Here is a 13,670-nt window from a genome sequence, read left to right as displayed (position 1 = left end):
TTGTCCTCGAATTGCCCATTCTTCTTGCCACAAATATTGCATCTCCAATTGGACATAACGCCAGTTAATGCGTTTGCCACCTTTCCATCGATCATAGTGAGTTGTAGTTGAAACGAAACTTTTATATTTCTTCCCAATTGGTTTATAACAATCATGGGTAATGCAGCAATTTCTTCCTTTATTTCGTTCACCAAAGATCGTGTTGTGTTCCGGTCTTCCTTTGTATACTCAAACCGAATTGGGCGACATAAATATTTTGACCCAGGTGTTCTATTTATCCATATATCTTGAAATGCATTTTCTTTCGATGATGAAGATTGGTCCTTGTACAATCTCATTCTCAATGGTACTAATGATGCCATGAAAATTGATGCGAAGTTGGTATCTATTTCTGTTTGTTGCTTATATTCGGAAAATCCAGATGATCCATCACAACCCCATTTGCTGATCAAAACCACTTCGGAATTATTACATGTGTTCAACTGTTCTTCAGTAAAATTAGAAATAATTCTAACAGCTGTATTTTCAACAAGATCAGCAAGTTTCACTCTTGCTTTTAATTCGTCCACGTATATATTTGATGGCACCATTTTCGTCCTGGTGTTGTACAATTTATGTTTTGAGGGTAAACAACCCCATCCTTTTTCACGAAGAGCCTTCCTCATTGTTGAGTATTTGTTTCTTGAGAGGCCTAGGTTCAAAATCAGGGCCAGTGCATCTTCCTCCGTGAATTCTGTAGTCGATTTTGGAGTTGGAATACTTTCTACCATTCTCTTTACCCTTTTCGGAGATGCTAATGGTAAAACATCGACAATTCGTCCAACATTTTTTGGTTGTGTTTTTAACAATGCTGTTTTGAACGTATCTTTTATTAAATTTGGCGGATGTGCCGCCAATAGTTCCTCTTGTTTTTTCTTTTTGGTTTTCTCCGTAACTTCGTCGTATGCTTTGCTAGGCCGGCCGGGAATCAGCGGTTTAATTTCAATAAGTAGATCCGATTTCAGCCACTTCTCATACATTTTGAAAAACTTGATTTTTGCGAATGAACATTCTGGCAACCTTCTCTCAAATGATTTGTAGAATTTTTCAAGTTTGTCTAAAGCGTCTTTATTTAGCCTTATTCCATATATGTGGTCCAAAGTGTAAACAAGTTCCTTAAATGACTCCGTGTATGATTTGGAATCATTTTTGATGTCCCATACAATTTTCGAAAGAGTGGAATACTTCAGTATGACTTCCATAACTTATAAATGTCCTTTACGCCTCTACAAAATATAATGAAGAAAATTTGGATTTTGTTCAAATATTTATGCAATATATTCACAATTAATGACCCATTTCAGGTATCAGACGCAATCGTAAAAAGGGGTCCAAAGTGCCTCTTTTTACTTACTCTTCTATAATTATTTACCTGGACTCGAATTTGGTTAAAAAAAATGACAATGAATTTTTTATGGGTAGGTTTTTTCACATTCATTGATACGGTGGATTTCCTGGGAATTCGACATAGCGAAACAGGTAACATTTGTCTGCATCAAATCTTAACACAAATATATATATATATGCAGGTATATTTCTAGGTTACTTTTTATTCAAAAATCATCAGCTTACATTAAAAATAGATGTAGGTACTATACAAACGCACGCCGATGCGAAGTGTTTTCGCTCTAAAACACATATTTTTATTCCAATTTTTTTAAACTTTGGCAGGAGACCTTTTTTTATTCTAACACATTTGTATTGTAAACCCTGGGCAAATCTATCAATGTTTTAGTGTAGGCCCCATATAAGGTTCCATTTCACAAATAGACATTTTTATATAGAGTTTAATGAAGTGTAAATGAATTTTAGAGTAGATAGAATCCGAGTTGAGAAATGTTTTATACATCGTTGGAAAGGTATGAAAATTTCCTTTACGATAAGGTATGTTGCGTAAATATGGCTATAGTGTGTCATGTGCAATTAGGACAACAAAAACAAAATTTGGGAAATTCGACTTTTTTGAAAAATTGACTTTTTTATTGCCGGTTCCATAAAATGGAATAGAATAGAGATATTTCCATGATTCTTTTTGTGTTTTGTAGAAGAAGTGTTACCAAATAAAAGTTTATTTAACATCTTTGCAATAAAATGTGACGTAATACTTGTTTTTTAGCAATGAATATAGCACTACTTGAAAATTGACTTTTTTCAGTATTTTGATCGCTACGATCTCATTTATGGCTAGGATATGGCGAGACATACCTTAAAATGTTGGGAACATTTTAAGCTTTCATTTAAGTTCAAAAAAAGCGAAAAAATCCCCGTGGAACTTTTTTTCCAGTGAGAAACTTTTGAAGTTTAGTAAAAAAATTGGCCATTTTGGTCTTAAGATAACGGTGTTGTTTGATATCGAAATTAGCCAAATTAGCACTTAAAACTTTTCTTAATACCTCGACTTTGTGAAAATGGAAAGAAATGATAATGCTTTGACGGCCAAAGTTTGCGAAAACTTAAAGGAAATGGGAGTATCTTTTTTGAAAAATTTTGCAATTTTTTGACAAAAAAAATATTTTTCATATTGAAAACGATGCCATTTTTAAACCGCCAAAGATATTCACGTGATTCCTTTTGTATTTTATGCACACATATGCTGGCATAATTTGTGTGAAGTATGAAGTTTATAGCTTTAAAATTGACGGAGTTATTAAAAAAACACTGAAAAAAACCAAGGCCAAATTTTCATATTTTAAAATTAAACAATTCATAACTCCTTAACAGTACACGATGGCATGGTACTTTATGCATAAGTTTTTTAGATCTTGTCAAGCTCTTTCTCTAGAGTCCTAAATCATGTAAATCGGTTGAGTAGATCAAAAGTTATGGCCCCCAGAAGCTTGGAGAAGTCAAAAGTGGTCAACTTTGACACCCTGTAGCTCACCCTGTATTAAAGATATGGACCAACAACAGCACTTTTCTGAAAGCCTATGTCCTCCTCTACAAATGTCTAGAACATTTTGTATGGCTAAAATCAACAGATAAAAAGTTGTAGACTTATTTCCAATTTTTTTGCCATTTGGCCCACTGTGCGACGTCATAGATGTGTTTCGAAGCACCGCGATCGTATATTTGAAGCATTTCTTTCGACAAATTTGACAAATTGTGTGGGATCCAACGCGAACAATTTTTTTGAAGTGTTTATGCAATATTGAAATTATGCTGGTCCCACTAATGCCTAAGGTTGTCCTTATCTCACGATAGGTCACATGGCGATCTTTCAATATCAGTTGGCGTGCAGCATAAATGTTTTTTGGAAGAACAAATGATTTTGGACGACCTTCATGTTATTCGTCTTGGAGTGCACTATGATCTGGACCTCATCCCCAAAAATTTAATTAAGTTCATCGATGCACTATAGTTGAGTTAATCGACGTCGAAAGTTGTAAAATATGCATGACTCGCCACAACACCACCCAAATAGGAAGTATTTGCTGACAATTGCAATATGAGGCTCAAAGAACAGGGTTTTTAGAGTAGAACACGAATTCGATATATATTTTTAAGGCCAACATACTGAGTGGCCGCCCATCCCCCAAAACACCCCCAAGTCGGTCATGTTTGCCGACTATGGAAATATGGGGCTCAAATGAAAGGTATTTGGGAGTAGACCACGTATCTGATATCAACATTAGGGACCAACTGTCTAGGGAACGTCCCACCACCATAACAACCCCCAAATAGGACGAATTTGCTCACCAAGACAATTTGGGTCTTAAAAAGAGTGGATCTAAATATTTATAATTTTTAGGACGAATACCCCAAACCGGACATATTTGCTGACTTTTGCAATAAGGAGTTTAAATGAGATTAGAAAACGAATTTGATATCCAATTTTGAGGCCAATCGCAATATGGGGTTCAAATAAATTATATATAGTTATATGAGAATAGAGCACGTTGCTCATATATTTTCCGGGCTTAGTGTTTGAGGGACTACCCCAATCCCCAAAACACCCCTAAATCGGGCATATTTACAGTCCATGTCAATGTGGGGTTCTACCCCTTTCCCAAAGTACCAATTTTTTACTGAACAAAGGTATTTGGGAGTAGAATACGAATTTGATATCCAAATGTAGGACCATGTATTAAGGGCATCACCCCTTCCCCAAAGGGTAAACATTTTTCGATCATGCCAATATGTGGCACAAATGAAAGGTATTTGAGATTAGAAAACGAATTTGATAACCTATTTTGGGGCCACGTGTTTGGGGGACGGCTCATCGTCTAAACAAATGGCAATATGAGGTTTAAATAAATGGTATTTGAAAGAAGAGCACGATGCTGATATTTTTCCGGATTAAGTGTCCGGGAGACTCCCGAAAACACCCCAAAATCAGATATCATGAGAATATCGGGCTAAAAAAAAGTATTTTAAGAATGGAGTACATCTTACATCCAAACTTAAATTCGTGGACCAATAAAGATCATATCGGATTCGGATAAAGGCACTTATATTATACTATTGGAGGAACTTGAAACTACGGAGGATCTAGATTGTGGTCAAACGGATCACGAAGGTCCTGAATTACTCGCTTGTGCCAGTATGCCCTAGTGCCAAGCCATGGGGCAAACAGCGATCGCCATGGTGGACCCCAGATCTGGTTGGTCTATGGGAGGACTTCAGAAAACTCTTCAACAGAGCAAAAGCCACAAGAGCCCCACACGATTGGGACATCTATAAGGCAGAACCATAAAAATATAAGGGCGCGCTGAGAAAGGCTCAGAAAAAATCCTGGGTAGAATTCTGTAGCTCAGTGGAGAATACATTTGAGGCCTTTAGGCAGAGCAAGATTCTGTCCTCGAAACCTATTACAGTGGATTTCAGAGGATGTATGAACAATGTTTTGTCAGGAAACACTTGAACTACTCGTTGATACACATATCCCGGGAAATTCTCCAACGGACAACGTGTCACCAGAAAAGGTTGTCACTGGTATGCATTCGTCGGAGGCCATTAGGGAAATTGTGTCTGAGCCGAAAATCCTTTGGGCGATAAGAAGTTTCTACTCCTTAAAATCTCCAGGCCATGATGATGTATCACCGGTTGAATTAAAAGCTGTGTGTGATAGATTGGTTCCCTGTGTTTAGGGAGATATACTCTGCTTGTATCAGATATCATATATACCTGTGTGATGGAGGGACACGAAGGTAATTTTCATTCCCTATTGATCTGTCATCCTTTATGCTGAAGACTCTTGAGAGGTTGATAGAATTATACAAAGATTCCCGAAGATCGCCTGTCGCGGCACCAGCATGCATGTAGTAAAGGCAAATCCACTGAAACAGCCATTCACGACCTAGTCGGCTACATAGAGAGTTCTCTCGCTGTCAAGAAATATACAATAGTAGCATTTCTTTAGATTGAACTTCAAATCCAACATTTTGGAAAGGGCAAGAAAGGCAACTCTTGCCCCATATAGCTACAAGAGAGCCATTGGCGAGTCATGCGTTGGGTATATATTGCAGTTGTCAGACCTATAATGCTATATGGTGTTGTGGTCTGGTGGACGGCGCTTCAAAAGTCCACCTACCGGCCAATACTTAACCGGATCCAAAGGATGGCTTCTTTGTGCATCACAGCCGCACTGAGGACGACACCATTTGATGCACTGAATTAAATCCTACATCTTATGCCTCTGGACATTGTAGCTACCCAAGTTGCAACGAACACTGCCGTGAGGTTAAGGCAGTTTCTTATTGGTCATGTGGCGGACACTGTTATCCGTGATACAATATCCGATGTTCCAGGCAGTGTGGATTAATCCTACCTGAGCCGCTTTTTTATAAAAATTACTGTACCATTATTCCTGATAGAACCGATTGGAACTGCAATATCCCTAGTAACAGGAGTTACATAGACTTCTATACGGATGGTTCTAAACTAAACGACCAGATGGGCTTTGAGGTGTACTCTAAAAATCTAGAACTGGTCATATCGAAAAAAAGAAGTGGTGGAATGGCTTAGATATAATGTCATTAAAACGATTGGCATAAATTTATTCTCAGACAGCCAAGCAGCCATTAAATCCCTGGAGATCGAGTTTCTGAATACAAAGTCCGCCCTCGATTGTCCCAGAATAGTAAAAATTTCACCTAAAGTGGACGAGCTTGCGAGACTAGGAACTACCCTACACATTCCAGGGATACTGGAATCTGTGGGTATACCTCTATCGACATGTAAGCTAAGTTTTCAGGGCCAGACCCGAAAGAATGATAGAAGGTCACAAAGAGGGAGCTGTGAGCATTCCAAAACTATGTGGTCTAATCTAGACATGAAGAGGTGTACTGCTACGAGAGACTACAGAACACCTTCTGTGTGTGTGCCCCACTCTAGCAGTCAGGAGGAGTTTCACTTTAGGTTATAATTTCCTTGAGAACCTGTCGGATTTAGCGGATGTGAACATTCAATTTACGAAAACGTCGAAGTGAGTCTGATGGCAGACTGCCACTTATACCTAACCTAACCTACCCTAACAATAAAGAGATGGGGTGGGGCGTTGGGTTAGAAGCCCATCGCCCAGAAAACCTGAAGTGCAGTTTACGCACTGGCGGATGTATTGGGGAAGCACAAGGCAGACTTTACTGTCATACAGGAAGTGAGATGGGTCGGGAAGAGTCCACACCAACACGAGAGGAGACGCTCTATATTATAGATGCCATGAGACAAGGCTTGGATTTGGCTGTGGACTTGTTGTTTGTCGGAAAGAAACACCTTGTATCCTGGTTTACTCCGGTGGATGGGAGGCTAGCCACAATCCGCATAAAGTCCAAATTTTACAACATCCGCCTTATTTGCGCCCATGCCCCGACGGAAAACAATGACGAACGGACCAAGGATATTTTCTACGGGAGAGGAGAAACGTCTTTTCCACAGAAAGAAAAAGGAAATGGGAAGATGTGAGTGTGGGCGAATTGAGATGTACAGGAGTCAGAATGAGAATGAAGTCCGGAAATTCTACCAAAGAAGTAAAAATCAATCCGATGGCTTTGGTACAGGCACATCCTACTGCAGAGACAAAAAAGGAAATCAGGTAACTGTCACAGGTAGTGTGCTGGGGATAAGGAAAGAATATTTCACCCAACTGCTAGTGTCCGACGATGGCGGCGAATAGGATACCGCAGAACCAATCCCTGTTGATGATATAGAATGTTTACCTCCTTGCCAGAATGAGATCCAGGAAGCTGTGACCCAACTGAAGAACAACAAGGCAACAGGAACCGACAGGTTACCCGCTGAACTATGTAAGACCAGAGCGGACACGCTGATAAGTCGAATGCATCAGCTGCAATCTGGCTAGAAGAACGCACACCCGATGATTGGAAACTCAGCATACTATATCCCGTACATAAGAAAGGAGACAAGACGGAATGTGCCAACTATAGAGGAATAAGTCTCCTCCCCATCACATACAAGATACTCTCGACCGTACTAAAGTCAATGAGATAATTGGACCATATTATTGCGTCTTTAGATTTGGTTAGTGTAGGGAACCACAATTTTGAAATAGTCAGTAACTTTATCAACCGTAATCGAAAAAATCGACACCAAGTTTGAAATAAAGCTAAAAATAACACTGGCAAACAGACGCTACTTTGGATTAAGTACACATTTTAGAAACAAGACCACCTCTCGACAGACGAAGTTAACACTATACAAGACACTGATACTATCCGCGTTGTTCCGAGCCATGGGTACTTGTGAAAGGAGAATGAGGCAGTGTTTGAGATAAAGATTCATCGTAAAATATTGGGTGGCCCAAAAAGTAATTGCGGATTTTTCATATAGTCGGCGTTGACAAATTTTTTCACAGCTTGTGACTCTGTAATTGCATTCTTTCTTCTGTCAGTTATCAGCTGCTACTTTTAGCTTGCTTTAGAAAGAAAGTGTAAAAAAAGTATATTTGATTAAAGTTCATTCTAAGTTTTATTAAAATGCGCAATTACTTTTTGGGCAACCCAATATATGAACCAATTTGCGTTAATGGAGATTATAGGCGTCGTACGAATCACGAGCTGTATGCCGACGATAGCATAGTTACACGTATCAAAATACAACGGTTGCGTTGGCTAGGACATGTTGCCAGAATGGACGAAGAAGGTCTAGAAAAGAAGCCTTTTGAAGGCAATCGCAAACGGGGACGACCAAAAGCCCGATGCAAAGACCAAGTGGTGGGAAACATCTCAAAACTTGGTGGCAGAAATTATAGAATAGGCGCAGAAGATCGAGGCGCTTGGAGCGCTATTCTACGTTCGGCTAATGGCCGAACGTAATTGGCCATAGCCAATTTAAGTAAAGTAAATTAATGATATTTTCATCTATGGAAAAAAAGAAGAAGAAGAAAAAACATATATAACAGCCATGTGTGGCAACATAACAGAAAAAAAAGCGAAAATCTAATGCTCCTCCATCTACCTGTCTCATCACTGTTGCATCCTACGTTGACAACTCTGAGGAAAATATATACATGCCTGCTCCGATTTTCACGGAAAGTTCGCGATTTTAAATCGTAAGCAATTAGTGCGATGCATAGGTTGTTTGTCACTCACGTTTTTGTATTTTTTTGAGATAACTTTTAGTTCAGGTTGAATCCGAAATCCTTGCATTTACTTAGGAAACCGTGGCGCCCTTGGGCATTATGATTTCTCAGGTGAATGCACCGACCCTATATTCAGCCCTTAAGCCATCGCATTGCGATAAAATTGCTACCCCTTCTAATTCTGGTAACATTTGTGAGGTACTATGCCATGTAAAAACTTCTCTCCAAAGAGTTGTTGCCCTGCGGCACTCCGCCCGGCTTGGCCCTTATCATTGAGCGTAAAACTGGAATCGGATATGTGAGAAGTTTGCCTCTATTCCTTAGTGGAATGTTCACGGGCGAAATTTGCAACTTACAGAATATTTTTTATCCGCATTTAACAAATATAAAAAATTGTTTACTTATGTGAAAATAAATAAATAATTTGTATTAGTAAATCCAGTAATGTGTTGGAATAATCAATTTTTCAATAAATTTGCTTAAAGAGATGAAAACCACTTTAATTAAATTAAACAGAATGGAATAAATAAAACCAAATTGAAAAATCCTTTATTAATAATACAATTACGGACAAAACTCTTCGCTATCATAAACACACGCATTGGGAAAGTGACAGCTAGTTAGGCAAAGTGTCGAACATGGTTAGTGTTTTCATTAATTTCATAGAAGTACCCCTTCACTCACCACACACCTAAAGATTTCTGATGATTAACACACTTGTCAAGGTGCCGAAACGAGTTAAATCATGGTTGGTGTGATGCATCTCCTATGGCTTTCATTTATCCATTGCATAAAAATTTTTAATCATTAAGCTCATCTCGAAAGAGAAGTGAACACATCTTTAGAAAAAACAAAATGCCCAGGTAATCAACAGGTAATCAAATCGAACAAAAATTTCCTTAAATATCACATTTTACCTAAACTTTTCATTGAATACAGAACTATCACTTTTTGTGTGATATGAGAATTACTTTAAAAACAGTTTCTATAGATTTTGTCGTGATTTTACCTCAAATGATATTATTTATCCTTTGTTCCTTTTTCATTTATTTTGACATTGTGTTTCGTTTTGTCATTCCGCCAAAATTAGAATGTGCTTTGAACATGTTTAACAGAAAATCATCTTCTCAAATAAATACCCTTTTCGATTTCTATACCCTCCGCCATAGTATACAAGTTCTTGATCGACATAACAATTTAAGTCGATCTATCTTTGTTAGTCCGTCTGTCTGTGGAGAATACGCTAACTTTCAAAGAAGTAAAGCTAGGCGATTGAAAATTTGCACAAACACTTCCTATTCGTGTAGGTCGGTTGGGAATGTAAAAGGGCCATATTGGTCCATGTTTTAAAATAGTTCCCAAATAAGCCGATCTACCGATTATACTTCTTGAGCCACTGGGGAAAGCAATTCTTATCCGATTTGGCTGAATTTTGGCTATGAAGTTTTCTGTGACATTCAACAGATATGCCGAATATGGTTAAAATAGATCCATAACCTGAAATTTTGCACAATGGCTTCGGTCTAAAACTTGACATGGCTCCCATAAAAACCGATCTTCCGATTATAATTCACAAGCCTCTAGAGAGCGCAACCGAGCACCTACGAAAATAGTTCTTGTATTTTTATTATTTATCTATCTGCCTATAAATATAAACCGTGCAAATAATTTAACAAATACGATTCGTGGTAGTGGGTATTTTAGATTCGGCCCGACCGAACTCTCGAACGCATTTACTTATTTAGATATAATACCTATAATTAACATATATTTGCATTTCTTTCTCGTTTACAGGCACTTACATATTGCGATTTAAAATGTGTACATGTGGGTGGGTTGGTAGAAGTTCTACGTTTGTATCCTGAGTACCAACAACAGTTTTCAAATGATATTCAACATGATTTAACTTTCAACTTGCGAGAAGGCTTCGAAAGTCAAGATTCCGACATAGGACCCAATTTTCCTTTACCTAGTATAAATGAGGATGATGAAAATATGCACGACAGCGAAGGCAATGATGAAGATGTCGATAGTGGTATAGCAACTATTTCGCCCCATCACAGCATTGCCACCCCCTCACCTTTACCTGTTCGTTCCCCTCTGCCAGCTGTTAACAGCCCACGATTGTTAAAAATTCAAAAACGAGGCCGATCGCTAGGGCGGCTTCGGGAACGCTATGAGAGGCAGCGTTCCCTAAATGCTACATTTAGCCTCGATACTACTTCATTTGAAGATGATCCCTGCGAAGAAGAGAGTGATCTGCATGCCTTCACCAATCAGAAAATACATTCCTTGGAGAGGTTAGACTCACAAGTAAATACTCTTCATGAAGATATGAATCAATTAAGCTGCGAAGTACGAAATGCTCTACAAGTATTACAGGAAATGACGTTCTCAACAATTGCATCGCATGGAAGCCTAAAATTTCCGCCTGCCCGATCTATTCCTAACATCAGCGCAATTTCACCTGGAAATAAACACCCTTCCATTATCAGTGAAGAATCTAGCCTTCAACGCAGTTCCTCGCACCCACCAAGTATTTGGGGGCGAGATTTGCACAATGAACATAACAATGTGTTAAACCGCAGATGTCAGGGGCCAGCAACACTTGCTAGCTCACCAGATAAATCCCAAATAATTTCACGCGCTTGTCAAACGGATTTCGTAAACTTCAACGTTTGTTCATTGGAACGCTTTATTGTTAAGAATCGGCGTCTTGTCCTAAATATTTTGGGAGTAGACTCAAACACTAATACGAGCAAAATCCATTCCCCTTCACACTCACCAAAGACAAGTTCAAATGACTTTAAATTGGATATATGTTTACCAAATGATCATAGATTTTCCGAAGCTGTGTTGCAGATTGAAGAACCCATTCCATCATCCACTAACGACTTTATACTAAAACATAAATCAAATCATCCCAGTAGTATTAATTGTTTCATAGCAGATTATTATAGAAATTTAACTGAAAATTCATCAGATAAAATTTCAGAGACTGTACGACATGATACTCAATCTTCGGCTTCTCTGTTTTATGGGGTGAAAAACTGCGATGATTCCCTAACATTAGAACAATATAGCAATGCAAAATCTACTAACATCAATTCTGTCACATATCGGTTTTCCGCTGGAGATGCTGAAAATATAGAAAAACAAATTTTCCCAGTATCTTCAACTTATTCGCTTCGAAGCAATAATTAAATATATATCATGCTATATAAAATGGATTTCATGACTAAACCTAAAGTTGAGAATATATCGTTGTGGTTGGCAATTCGGAATAACACAATATAAAGAGTTCTGATCATAATGGGGAATTACCAATTTTTAACAAACGAGCTTCTGAAATAAGACAGAATTGAAGCCCTGACCTTGTAAATTTATTATATTTTTTTATAAAGCAGTAGCTTTGAATCTATTAAAAAGAAATTGGTTCTAAAAAAAGCTATTTTTTAAATATTTGTATAGGTGATCTTTGACTACGAGCTCATTTATTCAAAATCGGCGCTGCAACTGATAGCATGTGTAGGAAAAGGGGGGGAAGATAATGAAATGTTGGATTTCCTATATCATTGCCCGGCTTCCGCAGCCAACAGACACCGTTACTTATGTGGGGACACAATACCAAAAATGAACCAACATTGGCGCGTAATATGGAAAACAATTTTGTAAGTAACACGGAAATTCGGACTTAAATTTTCTTTTTCGAGGTTACTTTTTATACCCTCCCCCATAGGATGGGGGTCTACTAATTTCGTCATTCTGTTTGTAACTCCTCGAAATATTCGTCTAATACCCCATAAAGTATATATATTTTTGGTCGTCATGACATTTTAAGTCGATCTAGCCATGTCATTATTCTTCGCTTTATCTCAAAACTGGTGTCATTCGTTTCGGTTACGGCGGTGCCGAGGTAGATAAAGTTACTGACTATCTCAAAGTTGTGGTTACCATGTTCTTTATGTTCTTTATCTGCTCGGTTGTACAAGGCTTTTTGGGAGTGGAAACCATCCATTTCGTCTTATCTTCAGTTACTACCAGACCCATTTTCACTGACTCTCTTTCGATTCTTTCAAAGGCTGCAGTTACTACTTCCGGTGACCGACCTATGATATCGATATCGTCGGCATAGGCAAGTAGAATGTGCTCTCTTGTGATTAGAGTGCCATATCTATTCACATCATCTCGTATAATCTTCTCCAGCAAGATATTAAAGAGATCACACGATAGGCTGTCTCCTTGTCTGAAACCTCGTTTGGTATTAAATGGTTCGGAGAGATTCTTTCCTATTCTTTCTGAGGAACGCGTATCAGCAAGTGTCATCCTGCAGAGTCTTATTAATTTTGCAGGGATACCAAACTCAGACATGGCTTGAAATACCTTTGAACGTAAAGGAGTATCGAAGGCGGCTTTGTAATCAACAAAGAGGTGGTAGGTGTTGATTTGTCCTTCTCGGGTCTTTTCCAGGATTTGGCGTAGTGTGAATATCTGGTCTAGGGTGGATTTACCTGGTCTAAAGCCGCATTGATAGGGCCCAATTATCTCATTGACTTTAGGTTTAAATCTATCACACTCGAGAGTATCTAGTATGCGATGGGGAGAAGACTTATTCCTCTGTAGTTGGCACATTCCGTCTTGTCTCCTTTTTTGTGTACGGGACATAGTATGCTGAGGTTTCAATCATCGGGTATGCGTTCTTCTAGCCAGATTGCGCCGATAAGCTGATGCATACGCCGTATTTTCGTGTCGCCTCCGGTCTTAAATAGTTCAGCGGGTAACCCGTCGGCTCCTTCTGCCTTGTTGTTCTTTAGTCGGGTTACTGCTACTTGGACCTCATTCTGACTAGGAGGTAAACATTCTATACCATCATCAGGGATTGGTTCTGCGGTATCCTCTTCGCCGCCAACATCGGACACTAGCAGTTGGGTAAAATTTTCTTTCCATATCCTCAGCATGTTGTCTGTGTCAGTTACCAGATTTCCTTATTTGTCTCTGCAGGAGGATGTGCCTGCACCAAAGCCATCGGTTTGGTGTTTAATTCTTTGGTAGAATTTCCGGACTTCATTCTCATTCTGACTCCTGTACACCTCAA

The 13,670-nt window shown here is 38.7% G+C and overlaps 1 protein-coding gene across 3 annotated transcripts in view; it reads left to right on the top strand.

The window, feature by feature from the left end:
- The window catches only part of LOC106083362 (potassium voltage-gated channel subfamily H member 8), a 419,128-nt gene extending 407,261 nt beyond the window's left edge, over positions 1–11,867 (top strand). For all 3 annotated transcript variants that reach the window (XM_059370085.1, XM_059370088.1, XM_059370086.1), the window contains one exon: positions 10,370–11,867. In XM_059370085.1, coding sequence (XP_059226068.1) covers positions 10,370–11,779 — 1,410 coding nt within the window. In that variant the 3' untranslated portion in view covers positions 11,780–11,867. The remainder of the gene's footprint in view (positions 1–10,369) is intronic.
- The last annotated feature ends 1,803 nt before the right edge of the window (positions 11,868–13,670 follow it).

The sequence above is a fragment of the Stomoxys calcitrans genome, chromosome 5 (genome assembly GCF_963082655.1).
Source record: "Stomoxys calcitrans chromosome 5, idStoCalc2.1, whole genome shotgun sequence".
Lineage (NCBI taxonomy): Eukaryota > Metazoa > Arthropoda > Insecta > Diptera > Muscidae > Stomoxys > Stomoxys calcitrans.
The sequence above is the reverse complement of the archived record's forward strand: the minus strand, read 5'-3'. Positions and strand labels throughout refer to the sequence as shown.